We start from the raw sequence: 20,232 nt of genomic DNA, 5'->3' as shown, positions 1-20,232 counted from the left end.
CGTTTTCCTGCCCAGTTTTGTTTATCCACCTTTCTGTTAATTTCCCTCTGTGTTGGAGTTATTTTCATTTCTGCAGTTGCATAGTCACTCAAGTTCTCTCAGTTTCTGGTTTTGTTGAAACGTTTCTATCTAGAATGCTAACTAGACCTTCCCTTTCTAGAAACTATTCCACCTGCTGTTTATTTCCAGCACGTTCTGTTTTTTGTTTCAGATTTGACATTTGTACTTCCTTTCTTCTTTTAAACTCTATTCTGTTATCAAAGACTGTTTTGTGCTGATGCCAATTAATAATAAATAAACAATTTTTGCTCCTCCAGCAACTTTGCAGGCAGTCAATTAAAATTTTAACACTTGGGCACAGTAACAGTGACAAGGATAGATTCTAAATGTCAGTATGTCTTTTGGTAGAGTATTTATTGTCATTATTGCCTTGGAGGTGAGCTTGATGTATGACTCCCAGCAGTCTATTTTACAGCAAAATAAGTCAATTTACTCAGAAAACAGCCTATTTAAAGAGTGGAAAGAACAGAAACTACAGCAGCTTCTCCCAATGAAAGCAGAGGTATTTCTCCAGAAAAAATGCATCAAGGAGAGGATACTTGAAATAATATGCATAAAATTAACCTCAGTTTCTTTAGACTAGCGTGGTCACTAAACTTGATTGACAGAAGAGTTGCCCAATCATTTCTACTCTGGCTAGCTACAGTCTTGTCACAAAACACAGCATTTTATAATTAGAAATCTAAAGTAAAAGGCCAAAGTTGGAATGAACTATAGGACTGTGATAAATTCTGGAGTATTGATTTGTTGATAATTATCTATTGAGACAAGATTAAGTCCGCTAAGGGGAAGATCATTGAAACTGAGATCTTTTAACAAGGGGAAATGACAAGCTCATGAATAAATAGAAAGAGCCCTGGAGCTATTGGCAAACAATTTCAAGATGACTGGAGGTCTTTAACCTGTTACAGCCCCAAACTACCTTCAGAGCCATAAAGGACTCCTTGATTCCCAGATACCACTGCCCTGATTTGAGACATCCAGACTATGGTGTGCCTGGAAACTCACCTTGGAACTGTTTGCCAAGGAAATCAAGAGACTAGGTGGCATAGCTCTTACAGTTCCTTGAATGCACAATCCTCTCTGACTTGATAAAACCAAAGAGAAGAGATGATAGTAAAATAGGATTTAAAGAAGAATGATTTTCAAAAAGATATTATTAATTCTTGTAATATAGACACTGCAGTTATCTAAAAACTTTTAGTAAGATTGCAGTTGGAATGTTGCGGATGCCATATGGGCAAATTTGGCAGATGACAACAAGGCCCAAAAGTGTTTAATGTAACTGAGGCATGTATGGTGATGGATGTCCAAGTGTTGAACCAGCAGCCAACTCATGTTTCTGTTATGATCATTCACCCTCTCACTTTCTGAATTAGGGATTAGATTTCACCCCAGTCTGCAGCACTTACTGGAACCACATCACTGACTGGTAGCTGCAGACAAAGAGAGCAAAGTTATTTCTCAGCACCAGTGTAAAATGGGCAAAATCCTATTTGTTGCAACATTACCTGACTGATTATAAACATCAGGGATAGGCTGTCATGTAGATAGTTACAGAGGGGATGGGGTAACAATGGAAAGGAGATTCAAAATAATAAAGCTTTATTCACGTGGAGATACAAGAGACTGCAGATGCTGGAATCTGGAGCAAAAGTCTGCTGGAACAAATCTATTCTGAATAGGCTGACCAAAGTTTTTTTAACCTCAAAATTTTTTGAGGATTGTTGAAAACCACTATTAATTTACTGAATAAGTAAAACTTTGAATTAGTCATTAAAAACTAATTGAAAATAAATTATAAATTATTTGAATGTAAGTTCTTGTGCGATGTTGCATTATGCTAAATTTGGAACTTTTATAACTAATTAATGATTAATCTGCAGGAGTCTCGTGCATTGTTGGATAGTATTTAAACCCATTTCCTAACCACCTTGTCCAGTATTACGTGTTTTATAAAAAACAGTTAATTTCAATATGTATTCTCACAGAAGCTACAGAGAGAACTAACTGTTTATTTTTAACATTCTGTATGAGTTTTACAGGCTCACTGCACCCTAAGCTAATATCACCAAAATAGATTCACCAATTACTTAATAATATTACTCAATCGTTTAACTTGCTCAGGAGGTAAATCCTTAGATGTTACATTTTTAAAGCAAAAACAATTTCACTCTGACCCAGATTTGCAAAGGCTCCTGGAATCCTTGAATGAATGAACACTATCAGCTTTAAACCATCTCCACTGTCACAAGCTGTGACTAGTGCTTGTTACGGTGAGAGATCCTCTCAAGGTGAGACTCATTGACACTTTGTGTAATGGAACCAGATTCTGCAATTGAAGTGAATGTGTCACTATTGTCTCTCTATGAGATAGGTAGCATTCTCTGAAGAACATTGTTTTACATGCAGTTCAGAGCAACGATCACACCATTGTCTTATTTTGGAGGAAACTAATTTTAAAACCATGCTGCTGCTTAAAGTCCAAAATCTAGAAATAGAAAATTGTGGAAATTTGAAGCAGGTCTTTCAGCATTTGAAAACAAAAACAAGATTTGCATTTATATAGCACCCATCACAGCTTCAGGATATTCTCAATGCATTGTACCCAAATAAATCCTTTTGAAATGTAATCACAATTTTAACACAGGAAAACCAACATGCAATCTGGGCACAGGAACTTGCTTCGAATGAAAACAAGACAATAAACAGTAATACTAGAGAAACAAAGGACTGCAGATGCTCCACTGCAAGATAACAAGCAGATGAGATGGACTAATACATTGCATCAAAATGTTGACTCAGTCTGCTTTGAACTCTAAATTCATCCATGATCCATCTGCTGATGGGTCTACTGTCCTCTCAGTACAATCTGGAAGCTGACCTGCTATTCCTTCATCTGGAAGTTTGGCAGGAAGCTGGAGGGGGTTGTGGATTGACTGTATCCTCACTGGGACAGTGTAGGGAAATCTTAAGGCAAAGCCTTCTGACCTGCTTCTGAGCATCTCAGAGATTAGAATTAATAAGAGGCTGGAGGTATGGTATAAAATGCTGAGGAACCGAAAAAGGTCGCAGTAAAGACATAACAGAAATTAAATATGAAAATTAGAATGGCAAATCTGTCAGAAAATTTCTGACAAAGTGCAAAAACACTAATAGTAGGGGTTGAAATACTTAGGACAGCCAAACCTGCTGGACTTAATTGCTGCTGCCCTCCTCCTGCAGCAGTGGTTTCTTGTAGTCCGCGGCCTAGCACCTCTCTCTCCTCAATCACTTGTGTGCAGTTCATTGCACTGTGTGAGGTTGAAGGAGGAGCTGTGGACCAAACCCACTAAAGTGGATAACAAATGTCCATGCATATTTTTAATGCCACATAGGAAGCCGTTTTTTAAATGTAATACTATTGAGGTTCCCTCATATTCTTATCCAGGCCTACAACACCCTGAGATATCTGCACCCTTACAATACAGATTCCTTGATCACCCTAAGTTTAATTACTGTACTATTGAAGCAATGCCTTTAGCAGCTGAGCCACTAAGCAATGCAACTTCCTCCCTGGAACTTTCCACCTTCTCACCTCCATTTTTTCCTTTAAGAAAATGCTAAAAATCTCTTTGACCAAGTATTTTACCTTCTTATTGGTATTGGTATTGGTATTGGTTTATTATTGTCACTTGTACCGAGGTGCAGTGAAAAGCTTGTCTTGCAAACCGATCATACAGGTCAATTTATTACACAGTGCAGTTACACTGAGTTAGTACAGAGTACATTGAGGTAAAAGCAATAACAGTACAGAGTAAAGTGTCACAGCTACAGAGAAAGTGCAGTGCAATAAGGTGCAAGGTCACAACAAGTAGATTGTGAGGTCATAGTCCATTTCATTGTATACGGGAAACGTTCAATAGTCTTATTATAGTGGGGTAGAAGCTGTCCTTCTTACATGACGACACCAGTTTTTTTTTGATAATACTCCTATGAAAGACCTCCAGTAAGTTTTGTTATATTAGAGGCATTATGTAACTACTGTACAAGTTGTTGTTGGATTTTAGGATTCTATGGCTTGTTCACTAAGGGAAGCTCTTTGAGTTGTTAACAATGAGTTCATCAGTCACTCCCTGTGGCTATTCTACAGTAAGAAGAATATGTAAATTTCTCCAGGCAAGAGCACCTGATGGGGATAGTTCTGATCTGGATGACAATTGCGAACCTAAGTGTTATAGTTTGGATAATCTGTCACAATAGAGAGAATTCTCAGCCCTGGGGAACCATTCCTTTTTAGTGAGGGCTTTGGCCAGTTTGAATAATAATTTTGATTTTGTTTTCCAATTTTCTAATTCAGCTGTCTATAAATATTCCCAGAATAACTAAGGAACTATTACATTGAGTGACAATTTAGTGTAATCTCACAAACTGATCCTTTCGAAGTGCATGAATATCCATAGGCAGCTGTATACAATTGCAATCAATTCTGAGCAACATTAACTCCTTTGCAATCGGTAAAACCTGACAGTTATTTAGAAAAATCATGATTTTCTCAGTCTTGGATGCAGTATAAGCACTGAGATTTGGGATAAGTAAGCATGCAAACACCTGCACGTAATCATCATTGTTAATAGAGGACACAAAATACTGAAAATGCAAATGAATTATAGTTTCACCTGGAAGGATGTTTGGATCCTTGATGGTGGGAGGAGGCAAGTGAAGGGATAGGGGTTGTATCTCTTGCATTTCTGTGGGGAGATGCTATGAGAAGGGGAAGCAGTGTTTGGGATGGTGGAAGAGATGGTCACTTTAGAACACCAAGAGAGGAAGATGTGTAAGGAGATGGCAGAGGATAATTTGTTGATTATGGATGGTGGTGGGATGGAAGGTGAGGGCAAGGGTAATGTAAGAGCAAAAAAATGCAGAATTTCTCAGCAGGTCAGGCAGTATCAATGGAGAGAGAAACAGAGTTAACCTTTCAGGTTGATGACCTTCCTGACCAATTCTGATGATGTCATCAGCCTGCTTGACCTGCTGGCTATTTCCAAAATTTTCTTTTATCTCCAACATTTTCTGTTTTAATACAATGATATGGGGATGAGATTCAGGGATACTCAGTGACATATTACAGTCCTTACAGAAAGTTAGGTGGGAAAATGTAATTGTTATAGCTGCGGAAGTCTGTGCACTTAAAAGTTGGAATTACCTCTGATGTGAAGATTCTTGTTTACTGGTCATTGGATACCACTGCAAGTTCTCATTCTTTTGAGGAAGGCTTTGTGCTCATTTTCTGTTAATCAGTTTGTGGCATATGATCACAGCCAAAGGTTGTGGAATGTTAATTAACCACTTTAAACAAGAGATTGATAGGAACAGCGTTGGAACTTATAAGAGTTGATATTGACTCTCGGTTTAGGGAACATGTTCCTCGATTGATGATGTGCAATGCAACTTGAATAGGCTTTAAGACTGCATTAGAAATCATTGTGTTCGTAGTTCATAACATCCTTTGTGTAGAATACTAAGAAAAACTAATCCATTAGAGTTCAGTTCAGTTGGCTCGAATTAAATTTCATTTCTTTGGTCGTGGACGTTTGCCTTTGAATGAAAACCTGCCTTTGGAAATTGAGTCATGCATCCATCTTTCCATCTGGACAGTTGAAATTTCTGCTTCTGCAGAGGCTGTGAGAAAGACCTGGAGTATTGAGGTGTTAGTCTTTGTCCGTTGCCTGTGGTCTCACAGCTGCCTCCTGTTTTGCGGTGATTCTGTCTATTTCTTGCAACTAACAAGGCATTCTCACAGCTGAGTAGATGCTGTGTTCTATTGCACTTCAACAACAGCAATCAATTTCATTACACCTTTGAGTTATGATTGCAATCATTGCAAATGCGCTTTATAGAATTTACAGATGATTTCAGGGAAGTTGTAGCGCTTGAAGCAAACTTTGTCTCATTTGTTCACTTATAAATCAGAATTAATAAGTTTTTGCAACAAAATTGCTTTCTTCTGGGGATATTATTCTTGGTTTGTTCTGGGGGCTGTTCCTCGCTCAGATGTTCTCATCCACAGTGCTGGAGCCCACTACAATATTATAAAAATTCCCAATCATAGAATGACAAATCAGAATGATAACTGTTATTTTTATCGCAACCTATCATTAATATTACATGTGAATAATTGCCATGTGATCTCATAGAAAATGCACAATACAGGAACAAGCCATTCCTTCTATTGTGTCTGTGCTATTCTAAAAAGAGTTACCAATTTAATCCCATCTTCCAACACAAGTCCTGCAGATCATGTCTCTTCAGGTACAAGTCCAAATACTACTCAAATGTGGAGAAGATTTTTGGCTCTACCCTCTCTCTAATGCAAACAGTTCCAGACACACTTTGGGAGCAAACAAAAATCCTTTCCTCCCCTCTAATCCTTCTACCAATTACTTTAGATCGATGTCTTCTAGTTTTTGATCCTTCTGCTAAGGAAATTAGGTCCTTCCTACTTACTCTGTGTAGTCCCCTCTTAATTTTATGCATCTCAGTTAAGTCTCCCCTAAGTCTCCTCTATTCCAAAGAAAACATCCCCAGAAGAAAACAATCTAGTCTTTTGTCATAGCTGAGTTGTCCAGTCCAGGCAACATCCTTGAAAGCCTTCAGTGTACCCTCGCCAGTGCAACAGAATCTAGTCTGATACATGAGGATCAGAATGTATTTTGTACTCAAACTGTGACTACATAATGTAGTATACAGTTCACAAGACAAAGGAGCAGGAGTAGGCCATTCGGCCCATCAAGTCTGCTCCGCTACCTCACCATGAGTTAAACTATCCTCCCATCTAGTCCCAGTTCCCGGCCTTTTCCCCATATCCCTTGATACCTTGACTAATCAGATACCTATCAATCTCCTCCTTAAACACCCCCAATGATCGGGCCTCTACAGCTGTATGTGGCAATGAATTCCATAAATCCATGAACCTCTGGCTAAAGAAATTTCTCCTCATTTCTGTTCTAAATGGGTACCCTCTAATTCTAAGACTGTGCCCTCTAGTCCTGGACTCACCCACCAAGGGAAACAACTTGGCCACATCTACTCTGTCCAGTCCTTTCAACATTCAAAATGTTTCTATGAGGTCCCCTCTCATTCTTCTGTACTCCAGTAAGTACAGTCCAAGAGCTGACAATCGCTCATCGTATGTAAGCCCTTTCATTCCGGGAATCATCCTCGTAAATCTTCTCTGAACCCTCTCCAACATCAGCACATCTTTCCTAAGATAAGGTGCCCAAAACTGCACATGCTATTCCAAATGAGGTCTCACACAGTTCTGGCACAACCTCCCTGCTCTTATATTCTATGCCTTGGCTAATAAAGGGAGGAATTCTGTATATGTTTTTAACCATTTCATTAACTAGTCCTGCTAGGTATCCATCTCCAAGTAACACCAAATATGATGTAGGTTTTCCTTTAGAACTTGTCCCTGGAAGTTATTGAGAGCTAAATCTTCATTGTGTGAATTATATTGTAAGGATTAGGAGTGACAATACTCCTCTTTGTGGATATACATCAGTATGCCAGTGTGTGCTCAAATTCTCTAACGTTTACCACAACCTGTTCGTTCATGAAGGGCATGCTTGTTAGACTAAAAATTCATCCAGTTTCTGCATTGAAGCATTTGACTAGGCTCATACATTTAAGTGCATGTATCATGGAAGTGACACCCCAAGCTGTGAAAGATATCCTAGACATCAGATAATTCAAGAAATGATAGTCCTTCATATTCATGTCAGTTCTTTGCAGGAGTACTTCTCATCCTGAATTAAAACTCCTACCCTTCATTTTCCATAACCATTATTGGTCCATTGCTTCTAACATTTAATTTCTCATCCTTTAAAATATACAATGAGCTCCATCTCAAGTATTCTTACAGACAGGACATTTCATTATCCAACAATTCTCTGCATAAAAACCATTATCCTGAAGAGTCTCCTTGCTTTCCTAATCACAAGCTCAAAACCACTGTTCCTTATCCACGACTCCCTGGCTAAAGGAATTAAACTTCCCCTTTCCATTTGATCAAAGCTTCCCATAATTTATATTGTGGAACACACCAGTAGAGCACTGTTCTAAATGAATTCAGCAATCATTTTGACTTTCCAAATAGAAATTCAATTAAAAGCCACAACACTTCAATACAAAGGTTTTGGCTGCAATAATTAAGAATTGGCAGGTTTTCTTGCATTTTTTTAAAAAAGTGCTGCATATTTTGAAAATCCAGAATTAAATTAGCAAATGATAGATTTACATGTCAACTGAGAAAAGATGTTAACATTAATCGCACCCTTAATCACATCAGCTCTGATGAAGCATCTGAATGAAAAATGTTAAATTATCTTCTCCCTGTGCAAATGCTATCCAACTTGATGTATATTTCCATCATCATATATATTCAGTGATATTCTCAGACAGACAGATCTTGCACAAAGGTTCCCATCCACAATGAACGTCAGGGACAGAAAATGTTGTTAGACACACTGTAGATTCTTAACAGGGTCTGCTATGTTGCCATTGTGTCTAGTCTGCTCCAGTTTCCTATTATATTTTCCCCATCCAAATCCACTTTCCTCCATGCAATTAATCTCTTCCTTCAGACAGTAGCCACCCCCTTCAGTATTGTCCTCCCTTGGTCTGAGGCTGCAATACATACTTTGGGGGGTGTGCAGAGGTCCCAAAATTGTCCTGTTCACCAGTAACAGAGAAACTGTAAGTTTGGTCACGTAGAGGGGAGTGGTACTTGCTATTGAGTGTTGGTGAAATTGGTCAGCAATCATAGTATATCCAGAAACATTAGTATATTAAATGAATGCTGGTTTTATACCTGGAGGCAGGTTCAAACACAGATGAGTGTCATGAGTTTATAAGCTCCTGGTTAATGGTACTGATATATGAATAAGCAACAAATTAACAGTGATGGTCAGCTGTAGACTTTCTGTCCATCTAGCCTGTCATAGCTTGTACAGCAAAATCTACCCACCGTGGTTCTCTATGCAGGATTCCATCATGAACAATACAAACCCAACCTGAGCCTAAGTACTTATAGAGACTGCAGGAGCTGGAATCTGGAGCAAAGAACAAGGTGTTGGAGGAATCAATGGGTCAAGTAGCATCTGTAGAGGGAAGTGGACAGTCGAGTCCTGATTCAGGGTCTCGACCTGAAATGTTCTGACTGTCCCTTTGCCTCCACAAATGCTGCCTGATCTGCTGAGTTCCTCCAACTACTTGCCCAACTACTCATTAGTCTCCAGACCTGACCCGACCATAGCCACAAGTATTACAGTTCTAAATGTGCTGTTTACATGATTATGCAAATCATCTTGACCTGGATAATGAATTGGGCTGGCAGACCATGGCCCAAATGGTTCATCAGGCTGTACATCCAACCCAACCCCAACACAGGAGTGGCCAGGGGCTACTTCAGCCCACTCAAAGCATGAGATCTTCTGGTCAATGCCAAATAACACCCCACATAAAAATCCAGGCTAACTTAGTCAAACAAATCTGAGAAATTCCTCTCTGAACCTACAAGGTGATTGAAGCTGGTGATGGAGATCAGGAGGATCCTGAATACCACTTATTCTAGGAAGTAAAGAGCACCACAACTAGAAACAGGTTCATTGTCAGGAGAGGCTGGACAAACATGGGCTCTTTTCTCTGAAGCGGCGGAGGCTAAGGGGTGATCTGTTGGAAGTGTATAAAATTATGAGGGGCATAGGTAGGGTGGACAAGCAATATCTTTTTCCCATTATTGAGTGATCCAGTACTAGAGAGCATGCATTTAAGGTGAGAGGGGGTAGGTTTAGAACAGACGTGAGGGGCATGTTTTTACTGAGAGTGGTGGATGCTTGGAATGCATTACCTGATAGGGTGGTGGAGGCAAACTCATTGGGGGCCTTCAAGAAGGGCTTGGATGGGCACATGAATGAGATGAAAATAGAGGGATATGGGCATTCTGTAGGCAGGAGGGAATAGCTATGTTAGCACAACATTGTGGGCTGCAGGGCCTGTTCTGTGCTGTATTGTTCTATGTTCTATGTTCTATTGCTGTTGATACCACTCAGTTATTTTATCTGTGGTCATACATATTTTTACCAATTTCTCCCATAGTGATATAACCCCATGATATTGATTTATCCTTCCATCATTAGGGTCCAGAAATCTTGATATATGAAAAGAGACATGACACAGTCAGTCAGTCACTTGCACTCAGCAGAGTTGCCAATGTGCAATGTACAAGTGGCCCAGTGCCAGAGTTCCATCCTTTGCTATTTGGCTTCCCTGTGGACCTCAGGCTGGGTATCTGCAGTCTCGTCGCATGGTAAAAAATAAACCAAATATTCTAGTAGTACAAAAGCTATATTTACTAACAAAAATAAAGCCAACTGAATGGTGTTTGTCCCATTTAAGAATTATATGTGCTTAGATCTGAAAATTCAATGATTATGCATTTATGTTCTTACATCGGAGGCTCCTACAAGGCAGACAGGAAGCTTACACGCATTAAAATTGAATTGGGTTACCCGCCACATTTGTGTACGAGAAAAAGGCATCCAGAGCCCATAATGAAAAAGTGGTGGAGTGCCTTTGTGTACGGGAAGGAGGGGTCCATCACTGTATGAGACTCTCTCTGCAGTTTGTCTTAAGGCAGCCAGTACTCCATCCCTACCACTTCTGTGCTTGGAGATGAGCTCATTATATTCCTCGAGTCCTTAACTGAATGAAGTGAATCATGGTAAATAATTTTTACATTATTCATGCAGATTATTAAACGAGAATTTATTTTTTGAACAAGTTAACATTGATCATTATACAGCTGATGAGCTAAAAGCATGAAAATCACCTTTCACAAACTAATGATCACTGAGATTAAGGAGGTACATTACTAATACAGATAGCATTCACCAGTAATTTGCAATGGGTAAACTCCAAGATTATTAATAAAAGGTATTCATGAATATAGTTACTACACTTTTTGGATTTCAACAACACACACTGGAACAATTGACACAATTACAGCATCTAGAAACAGTGTTGATAACTCACTCAAGACTGAAAATGGTTCTCATACAATGAGGAAGTTGTTTCCTTGCAGGTGAATATGGCACCTATCCCACAGACAGCAAACAGGAGGTTCATTTATTTTGGCGGTGTTTATACAACTCAGTGTACTGTGTTGTTGGTTGGGGGAGGACTGTTGCCAGGAACTCTGGGGAATGTCTCTGCTCTTCTTTGAATTGAACCATGGGAATCTGTAATCTCCATGTGAACAAATGGTATAGACAGAGGAACCTCGGTTTAATGTTTTGTCCAACAATACCCATGGAACTGCTCACTTAAGTGATGTGTCCAAATCCGAGGGTGGGGCTTGATCCCAACTAATGATGCAACTCAGTAAGAAGAGAAGTTTTATTTTCTAGAAAACTTTATTCAAAAGACAGAATGAGCTATTCTATGACAATGGAGACCATCTGAATGTGATTAAGGACCTTGTCATTTGCACCAATTGGCAAAGCCCTGACAGTGGATGGTTCTCCAATGGATCTTGCCTTGTGCCTCGAGAACCCTCTTCCTATCCATCTCCAACATGACATGATGTCCTTCCTGAAGGAAGGCGTGTAGAATCCATATATCACTGGATCTGAGCAGGTATGTAGCAAGGCAAATAAAAATAATAAATGATTGACGTATTCTGGCACCTTCTTCAGTATGTCTGGCTTGAACCAGTACCACAGTCCGAGGAGGTAATATGGGGTCCAGCAGATGATGAAAGATACAACTATGATAATGGTCATTTTAAGGGTTTTCATTCGTGTCTTCAACATGTAATCATTTTGTATTGTTGGTATTGATGCTGCAATATAAATCTTAGTGTCAATGTAAGCCATATAAACTGTTGATACTGAAGCTGTTGATTTTGAATAACTGTTGATATTCAATTCATTCCACACTGTGCCTACAAGACTAAGTTCTAGCCTCTGACAGCCTGAGCAATTACAGTGTCTGAGAAACTAGTCTTTCATCCAATCTTGGTAGATAGTTTTATATTTTCTTGTTAAAGGGTCACTTCTCCTCACTGCCTCTACTGCTTTAGTCTTTGACAGCCATTTCATGAAAAGGCACAAAGTGGATTAGAATGTCCCACAGCGCCTACCAATTCCAAAGACCAAACCTCTGGTCTCCAAGCTCTCAGCTCTCCTGGGTTGGTACTTGTGAGGTATTTTAAATATGCTTACAACTTAGTACTGTGCAAGATCTAGGGCAGCACAGTGTTGCAGCTGGTAGACCTACTGTATCACGGCTCCATGACCCGTGTCCAATCCTGACTTCTGGTGCTGTCTTTGCATGCGACTCGATGGTTTCTCTGGCTGCTTTAGCTTCCTTCCACTTCCCAAAGACATGTAGGTTGATAGGTTAATTTGGACATTGTAAATGGCTCATAGTGTTAGACAAAAATAAAATCTGGGGAGAGTTGACAGCAATGTGGGGTGAATAATTTGGGATTAGAGTAGGAGTAGGATGAATTGGTGCTTTTACTTGGCATGGACTCAATGGGCTGAAGGGCCTGTTTCTGTGCTGTTTCACTTTATGACTCCATAACTAACTTGAAGATCAGTTCATTTGGATGCATTCTCTGAGGATATAAAACAGAACCTGAGAATCAGAATCAGAATCGGAATGAATTAATGATATGCAATATACCCTGCAGGAAATGGAGAACTACATATAAAGACAAGCATTTATGACAATGTGCTTGCCTGCCACACTGTAAGGAAATTAGCACTTACAAGGAAATTATTGGCTCACTGCATAACCACGTGTCTATCCTTAGGATTGCACATTTGAAAAGTAAAGCTACGGCGTACAATAGTTTGGGATACAGGACAGTGCACAATGGTGCAACAAAAAGTCAAGCCTCACCTCTGTTTTCTTTCATCTGCTTGCTTATCTCCCAGAGAATCCTGGTGTAACAGATGATCATGACAGTAAGAGGTGTGATATACAGAGTGATGAAGGTGAACATGTTATAGAAGGTTTCGTGCCAGTGTTCAGTGAAGCTCCCATAGGTCACACACTGGGTAAAGTTCACACTGTGGACATGCTGCACCTGAAAAATGAAAAGCTGGAGAAAGGAGAGGTCATGTTACTGCTTGTAGGTGCTTTCCTCATTGTCAGTATGTTGTCCATATAGAATGGTTGGGAGCTGTACTGAGTTCTGTGAGGACAAGTGATACTGGAACTGGAATTGGTTTTTATTGTCACATGTAACGAGGTAGAGTGGAAAAACCTGTTTTGCATGCCATCCATACAGATTATTTCATTACAACAGTGCATTGAGGTAGTACCAGGGAAAACAGTAACAGAATGCAGAATAAAGTGTTACAGTTACAGAGAAAGTGCAGTGCAGGCAGACAATAAGGTGCACAACGAGGTAGATTATGAGGTCAAGAGTCCATCTTCTCGTACTTGGGGACCATTGAATAGTCTTATAACAGCAGGATAGAAGCTGTCCTTGAACCTGGTGGTATGTGCTTTCAGGCTTTTGTATCTTCTGCCCAATGAAAGGGGGGACAAGAGAGAATGTCCGGGGTGGAGGGGGTCTTTGATTATGTTGGCTGCTTTCCAAAGAGTGAGAGATGTTGGTGAGGCTGCATTTGGAAAATTGTGTTCAGTTTTAGTCACCCTGCTATAGGAAAGATGCCATTACACTGGAAAAAGTGCAGAGAAGATTTATGAGATGTTGCCAGGACTCGAAAGCCTGAGTTATGGAAAGAGGTTGAGCAGGTTAGGACTTTATTTATTGGAGTGTAGGAGAACGAGAGGTGATCTTATAGAGCTATAAAAATCATGAGGGGCAGAGATAGGGTGAATGCGCACTGCCTTTTTCCCGGGGTTGGGGAAAGAAAGAACTAGATGGCTGAGGTTTAAGGTGAGAGGGTTAAGGTGAGAGGGGAGAGATTTAATAGGAACCTGAGGGGCAACTTTTTCACCCAGTGGGTGGTTCATATATGAAATGAGCTGCCAGAGGAAGTGGTTGAGGCAGGTACATTAACAACATTTAAAAGGCACTTGGACAGGTACATGGATAGGAAAGGTTTAGAGGGATATGGGCCAAATGCGGGCAGATGGGACTAGCTTAGATGGGCATCTTGGTCTGCATGGACCAGCTGTGTGACTCTATGACATTGAGGATGGATGCTGTGGTGTCAGAATGTGCAGAGCAGTTAAGAAGCTACAGTGAGTGATGTCAGGGTTATAAGAATGGGCGATGCTGTCGTACAAGATGTTAGCCCATGGGGATTGAGTAAAGCTGTACCACATATTTTAAGTGATGTCAGGAACAAACTGAATGGCAACTGGTGTGTGCGTGCGCACAGGTGTGTGTTTTGCAGGTTGCATAGGGTGGAGGTTGCTGTTGCAGTGAGTGCCAGCAGTGGGCATGCAGCCTGTAAATGGCTCAAAGCTGCCGACCGTACATTAGGGCCATCTCCTGGAGAGCGTACCTGAGGAGCTGCTAATAGCGCACTTGCAATCCATGCCATGGAGAGCATTAACTTGTTCCTGTGACTGGCACTGATAAAGCTGAATGGGTTCAAGATGGCTGAATGGCGATCCATACTGATCACCACCAGGACGAGGGCGGATGCGTACATGGCAAACAGCTTCAGGAAGTTTAGGGCTTTGCAGGCTACATTTCCTGCATACCACTGGATAGTTATATTCCAGACTGCATCCAGTGGCATCACTAAAACAGTCACCATTAGGTCTGCAACAGTGAGGCTCAAGATCAGAATCCTGATGTGGGATTTCCTCTTTCTCCTGGTGACGCTGAGCAGGATGGCTGTGTTGCTGATCATGGACACGATGAAGAAGCAGAAAGTCACAATTACTCGAACCTTGGCTGCCGCAGTAAATGCTGGAGCGATCCACATCTCAGGAGGAGCTGGACTTATGTTGGAGCATCTGAATTCTAAAATATGAATTCTGTCTGATTGATTAGTGAACACCAATGAATCCACCATTGTCTGTGGGAGCAAAGCATAACAGTATTAGAGTAATTTCATCTTTCATTTGTTATAGGCATATAAATGAATTTCTGCTAAAGACTCCTCGTGCAGGCTAGCTAAATAAGAAATATTACTTAATGTTAAAAAATAGCCCGTGTTTTCTATGCTATTTCCCAATGAGATGAAAGGTTAACTGTTTCTCTCCCCACACATACTGATCTGTTGCACACTTCTCATATTTATTTTATTTCAGATTTCCAGAAACTGCAGTAGTTTATTTTTGTTGAAAATGTTACTGACTCCTTGCTTCAGTGATGTTGAGTTCAATTTAATAATTTGAGGGCATGTTAAGAATTTTAGGGACAACTAATCTTATTCATGTTGGGTTCTCCTGATGCAAAGGGTTCTGACTACAAAAAAAATGGTTATCCCTTGATACTAATGTTGCAGAAGTGAGTACCTTTTGTTCATAGAGTAGTATATCTTTGCAATAGAATATCTTTGTCTTATTAGAGTGTCATTATTAACATTTTAGAAAAACACTTACAATGCACCTTTTCTCAGGCTGAAGGATCAGATATCATTCCCTCACTTGCTGGCTTCCCATTTTAACATTCCTCTGTTTTGACCTATTAACCTTTGTTCTTTCATGTTGCACAAGATTGCTGCTCTTAGAAGCTTTAACATTAGATGTTACTGTATATTTATCTGATATTCATTCTGCCTTACCAATATCATATTTTGTTTTTAATGACTGCCATTAATTGAGGCAAAATAAGTAAAAGACTAAACCAAATCAAACAAGTACCTGAATTTGAAAATTTCTAATCTCATAAGATTTGGATCTCAAGATCCTCCAGAGGGATCTTGGGGTCTAAGTTCATAGCTCCCTGAAAGTGGCTACACAGGTTGATAGCTTGGTAAAGAAGACGTATGGCATGCTTGCCTTTATTAGTTGAAGGACTGAGTTCAAGAGATGGGAGGTTACGTTGCAGCTTTATAAAACTAGTTAGGCTGCATCTGGGGTATTGCATTCAGTTCTGGTCGCCCTGTTATCGGAAGGATGTCAAGGCTTTGGAGAGGGTGCAGAAATGGTTTACCAGGATGCTGTCTGGATTAGTGGACATGTATTATAAGGAGAGGTTGGACAAACTTGCGTCGTTTTCTCTGGAGTGGTGGAGCCTGAGTGGAGACCTGATGGAAGTTTATAAGATTATGAGGGGCACAGATAGAGTAGACAGCCAGTACCGTTTTCCCAGGATTGAAATGTCTAATATCAGAGGACATGCATTTAAGGTGAGAGGAGGTAAGTTCAGAGGAGATGTATGGGACAAGTTTTTTACACAGAGAGAGGTGGGTGCCTGGAATTTGCTGCCTGGGGTGGTGGTGGAGGCAGACACAATAGGGGGATTCAAGGGGCTCTTAGTAGGCAGAAAGGATTAGCTTAGTTGGGCATTTGATTACTAAATTAATTAGTTCGGCACAACATTTTGGGCCGAAGGGCCTGTTTCTGTGCTGTACTCTTTGATGTCCTATATATTCTATGTCAATATAAGCATTGTAATCTGTGGGGTGATCCTTTACATGATAAACTGTAGTAATTTATATTACATTTCTTTCAGCAGTAATAATGAATAAAAGCTGCAGTGTTTGACATTGAACGGGGATCAATACTACTAGGTGAGCATTTTTCTTAATACCACTTTTAATCAGAGCGTCTTAATGAGATGCTGTAAATCTCACTGTAGTTGTATGTTGTCGCTGTTGTATCCATATCTATCTGCTCTTCACCACCTTTCTACCATTGCATTTAAATGGCCAGTGAGAGTTTCAGGATTTCACATCAAAATTAAAAACTGAAAAATTAATGTGTAGCAAAGCAAGAATTAAAATAGGTTCTAGCTCTGTGAAGACCTTGGCTTGTTTTTCTTGCATTGATTTTGCGGATTTGAAATGCAGTTAGAGTACTATTTTTTTTTTATAAACACCAAATGGAACTGTGGCTGCAAAAGGTGAGTAGTTCGGTTCAGTAGAATCCAGAATAAACAAACAGTATTGTCATTCAAAGCTAAAATCATACAAGATGTTTAATTCCTCTTCTGCTGATAAAACCATATAATTAATAGTGGGTTTCTGCACCAATATTCAATGGTCATTTGTTTTGACATTGGCATTTAATAGGATTGCACAAATGAAAGAAAGCATGCTTCTTATTCAATATAAAAAGCATCCAACAGCAAATAGGAAATCATTGAAGGCAGTTAACCTGAGTTAAAATAATCATACTCCAACCATTTCTTAAAGCTATAGTTCCTTCAAGTATCTTCACCACTTATTAATAACCACACGATTAACTGAGAAGGCTGGATGATAAACGATTAGACCATGTTAGTTAAGGCAAACATTTCAACAATCTTAATTATACCACATAGTTTCTTTCTGATGCAATATCTTTCAAATGAATAGCCACCCAGTAAAATAGTCAGGTTACTATATTAGATTATCATGATGTTTAGTTGCAGCATTAATTATTATAAAGATATTATTAAGTTGAACACAGATAATTTAAATTACTATATTAAAATATTGGAAATTGTAATTGAATTATGAGATAATTGCTATAGCATGATGTTAAAGAATTAAATAACAATTAGTTGAAACAATAGAATGATCAAAAATAGATACACTTCAATTGTAGTCACAGCATTAGGTTATTACATAGCTAGTTACATTACTGACAATTGTATTACAGTGGATAATTCAATTCATGTATGTCATTACTATGCATAAATGTAGTATTAAATCATCAAACAGTACTGTAAGATCACAACATAAATTGCAAGGTTAAATATAGCAACTTACAATGAGCAGAGCAAACCCTTTTTGGTAGATTCCAGGAATCTAAACTTTGCACTCTTTTCCCATTCCAGATACGGTTTAATTGTCTTTGGAAATCATGACTCAGGATGCTGGACTGATGTATGAACCAACACAGGGTAGAGGCTAGATATACTAAGGAAAGTTATTTTTATCAATTCAAGAGAGGACTCAAAAATCTTTCTGTGCCTGTGTTGTCTTAGTCCACAGCTCCTCCCTCTTCCATGTGCTAGTGTTGCCATGGATAGATTAACACATGAAAAGCCAGGCGACATTTATGGAAGACAACAACAAGATTACTTTATATGTTTTAATATTTGCATTTTTTCTCCTTAAAAGGGGAAGGATATATGAGTCATAAAAGGAGATCAGCAAAGGTGCAATAAATTGGTTCCTGGCATGGCAAATGGGCTGTATGAGGAGAGAATGAGTGGAGCAGGCCTGGATTCTCTAAAGTTCAGAGGAATGAAAGGAAATTTCATCAAAATGTATGGAATTCTGACAGGACTTGACAGGCTGGATGCAGGGAAAATGTTTCCCCTGGCTGAGGAGTCTGGACCTACGGGTCAAGTCTTAAAATAAGGGAAAGGCCATTTTGGTCTGAGTGAAAAGAAACTTAATCTCTCAGACAGTGGTGAATCCTTGGAATAATGTACCCTGGAGAGCTTTCGAAACCCAGTCATTCAGTTCATTCAAAATAGAGATTGATAGATTTCTAAGGGAATCAAGAAATGTGAAGATCGTGCAGGAAAATGGAGCTGAGTTAGAAGATGATCTTGATGGATGGTGGAGCAAGCTCGTAGGGTCAGATGGCCTGTTACTGCTCCTAATTCTTATGCACTTGTGGTCTTATGAATTCATTGGAAACTCTTGATAATGAAAATTATGCCCAAATATGTTGAAGTAGTAATTGATTGGTTCTGGATTAATTTGTTAATCGTTCACTTGTCTCCAGCCCAGATCATCACATGCCTATGGTCCCCTGTTTTTTAAAAGTGATGCTATAAGGAACATAGAATAGTACAGCACAGGAACAGGTCTTCAGCGCATGATGTTGTGCTGAACTAATTAAACTACTAATTAAACGTCTACCTAAACTAATCCATTCTGCCTACACAATGTCCATATCCCTCCATTCTCTGCACATTCATGTGCCTATCTAAGAGCCTCTTAAATGCCTCTATCATATTTGCCTCCACCATCATCCCTGGCAGTGCATTCCAGGCACCCACCACTCTCTGTGTAAAAAAAGTTGGCCTGCACATCTCCTTTGAACTTACCCCTCTCATCTTAAATGCAGGCCCTCTGGTATTGGACATTTCACCCCTGGGAAAATGATACCGGCTGTCTACTCTATCTATGCCTCTCAAAATCATATAAACTTCCATTAGGTCTCCCCTCAGCCTCTGTTACTCCAGAGAAAACAACCCTAGTTTGTCCAACCTCTCTTTATAACACATGTCCTCTAATCCAGGCAGCATCCTGGTAAACCACTTCTGCACATGTATGTATGTTTCCCCCTGAGGGCACATCACTGACTTTGCTGCTGGTTTGGTTGATGACAGGGGAACAACTACCCTCTGTGTGGTTGATGGCACAGCAACATTGACAAGTTCCCTTTTCTTATTGATTGATGGATGGGTTGGGGGGGGTGTGGGTGAGGGTGGAGTTTGAAGGGTATCTAATGCATTGCTGTCCAGTCAACGTTGTGAAATCCCCAGTGACTCACTGTAAGGATTCTGAAACTCGGTAGCTTAATATGAAACACCTAAACTATCCAGCAATCTGAAAGAAACAGCTCATTCCTCTAGGTCTGCTGTTTTATTCTGTTATTTTACTTAGTTCAGGAGCAGTCCACATGTTTATGATGTCTCATTCCCCAAATTATTGATTGATACCTGCAGTTTATTGATAGGCGTACATATGTTCCTATTAACTCAGTGGTCAGTAGGTGAACAAACCTCTGATTGATGGGGTGTGATGATTCTTGACCTGGTGGTGGAACTAATGCATCACATGTGTGAGCATCTGTTAACTTTGAACACTAGAATGGATTCTATGACTGCTATTTAGTTCAAGGGTACTACCCACGTTTTGGGTGGAAGAGTTTTGCTGGTGGACTTACCTTTGACTTGAGGCAAAGAAATCTGCTCCAACCTAAATCAAATAAGCTACCATGAATTACAAATGTTCGAGTAATGTGATACCTTCTTCCATTAGTGTAAAAGCAATCTAAAACAGAAATAAATTGCATTGG

General features: G+C 39.7%; 1 protein-coding gene across 1 annotated transcript in view; it reads right to left on the bottom strand.

The window, feature by feature from the left end:
* Positions 1–11,537: 11,537 nt before the first annotated feature.
* LOC127583884 (gonadotropin-releasing hormone II receptor-like) overlaps positions 11,538–20,232 on the bottom strand; it is a 32,021-nt gene continuing 23,326 nt past the window's right edge. Inside the window, exons 4-7 of the mRNA XM_052040274.1 lie at positions 14,595–15,116; positions 13,012–13,213; positions 12,074–12,076; positions 11,538–11,944 (exon numbers count right to left, since the gene is read on the bottom strand). Coding sequence (XP_051896234.1) covers positions 11,538–11,944; positions 12,074–12,076; positions 13,012–13,213; positions 14,595–15,116 — 1,134 coding nt within the window. The remainder of the gene's footprint in view (positions 11,945–12,073; positions 12,077–13,011; positions 13,214–14,594; positions 15,117–20,232) is intronic.

This window comes from Pristis pectinata, chromosome 28 (genome assembly GCF_009764475.1).
Source record: "Pristis pectinata isolate sPriPec2 chromosome 28, sPriPec2.1.pri, whole genome shotgun sequence".
NCBI classification, from domain to species: domain Eukaryota; kingdom Metazoa; phylum Chordata; class Chondrichthyes; order Rhinopristiformes; family Pristidae; genus Pristis; species Pristis pectinata.
This window is presented reverse-complemented; position numbering and strand designations above follow the sequence as displayed.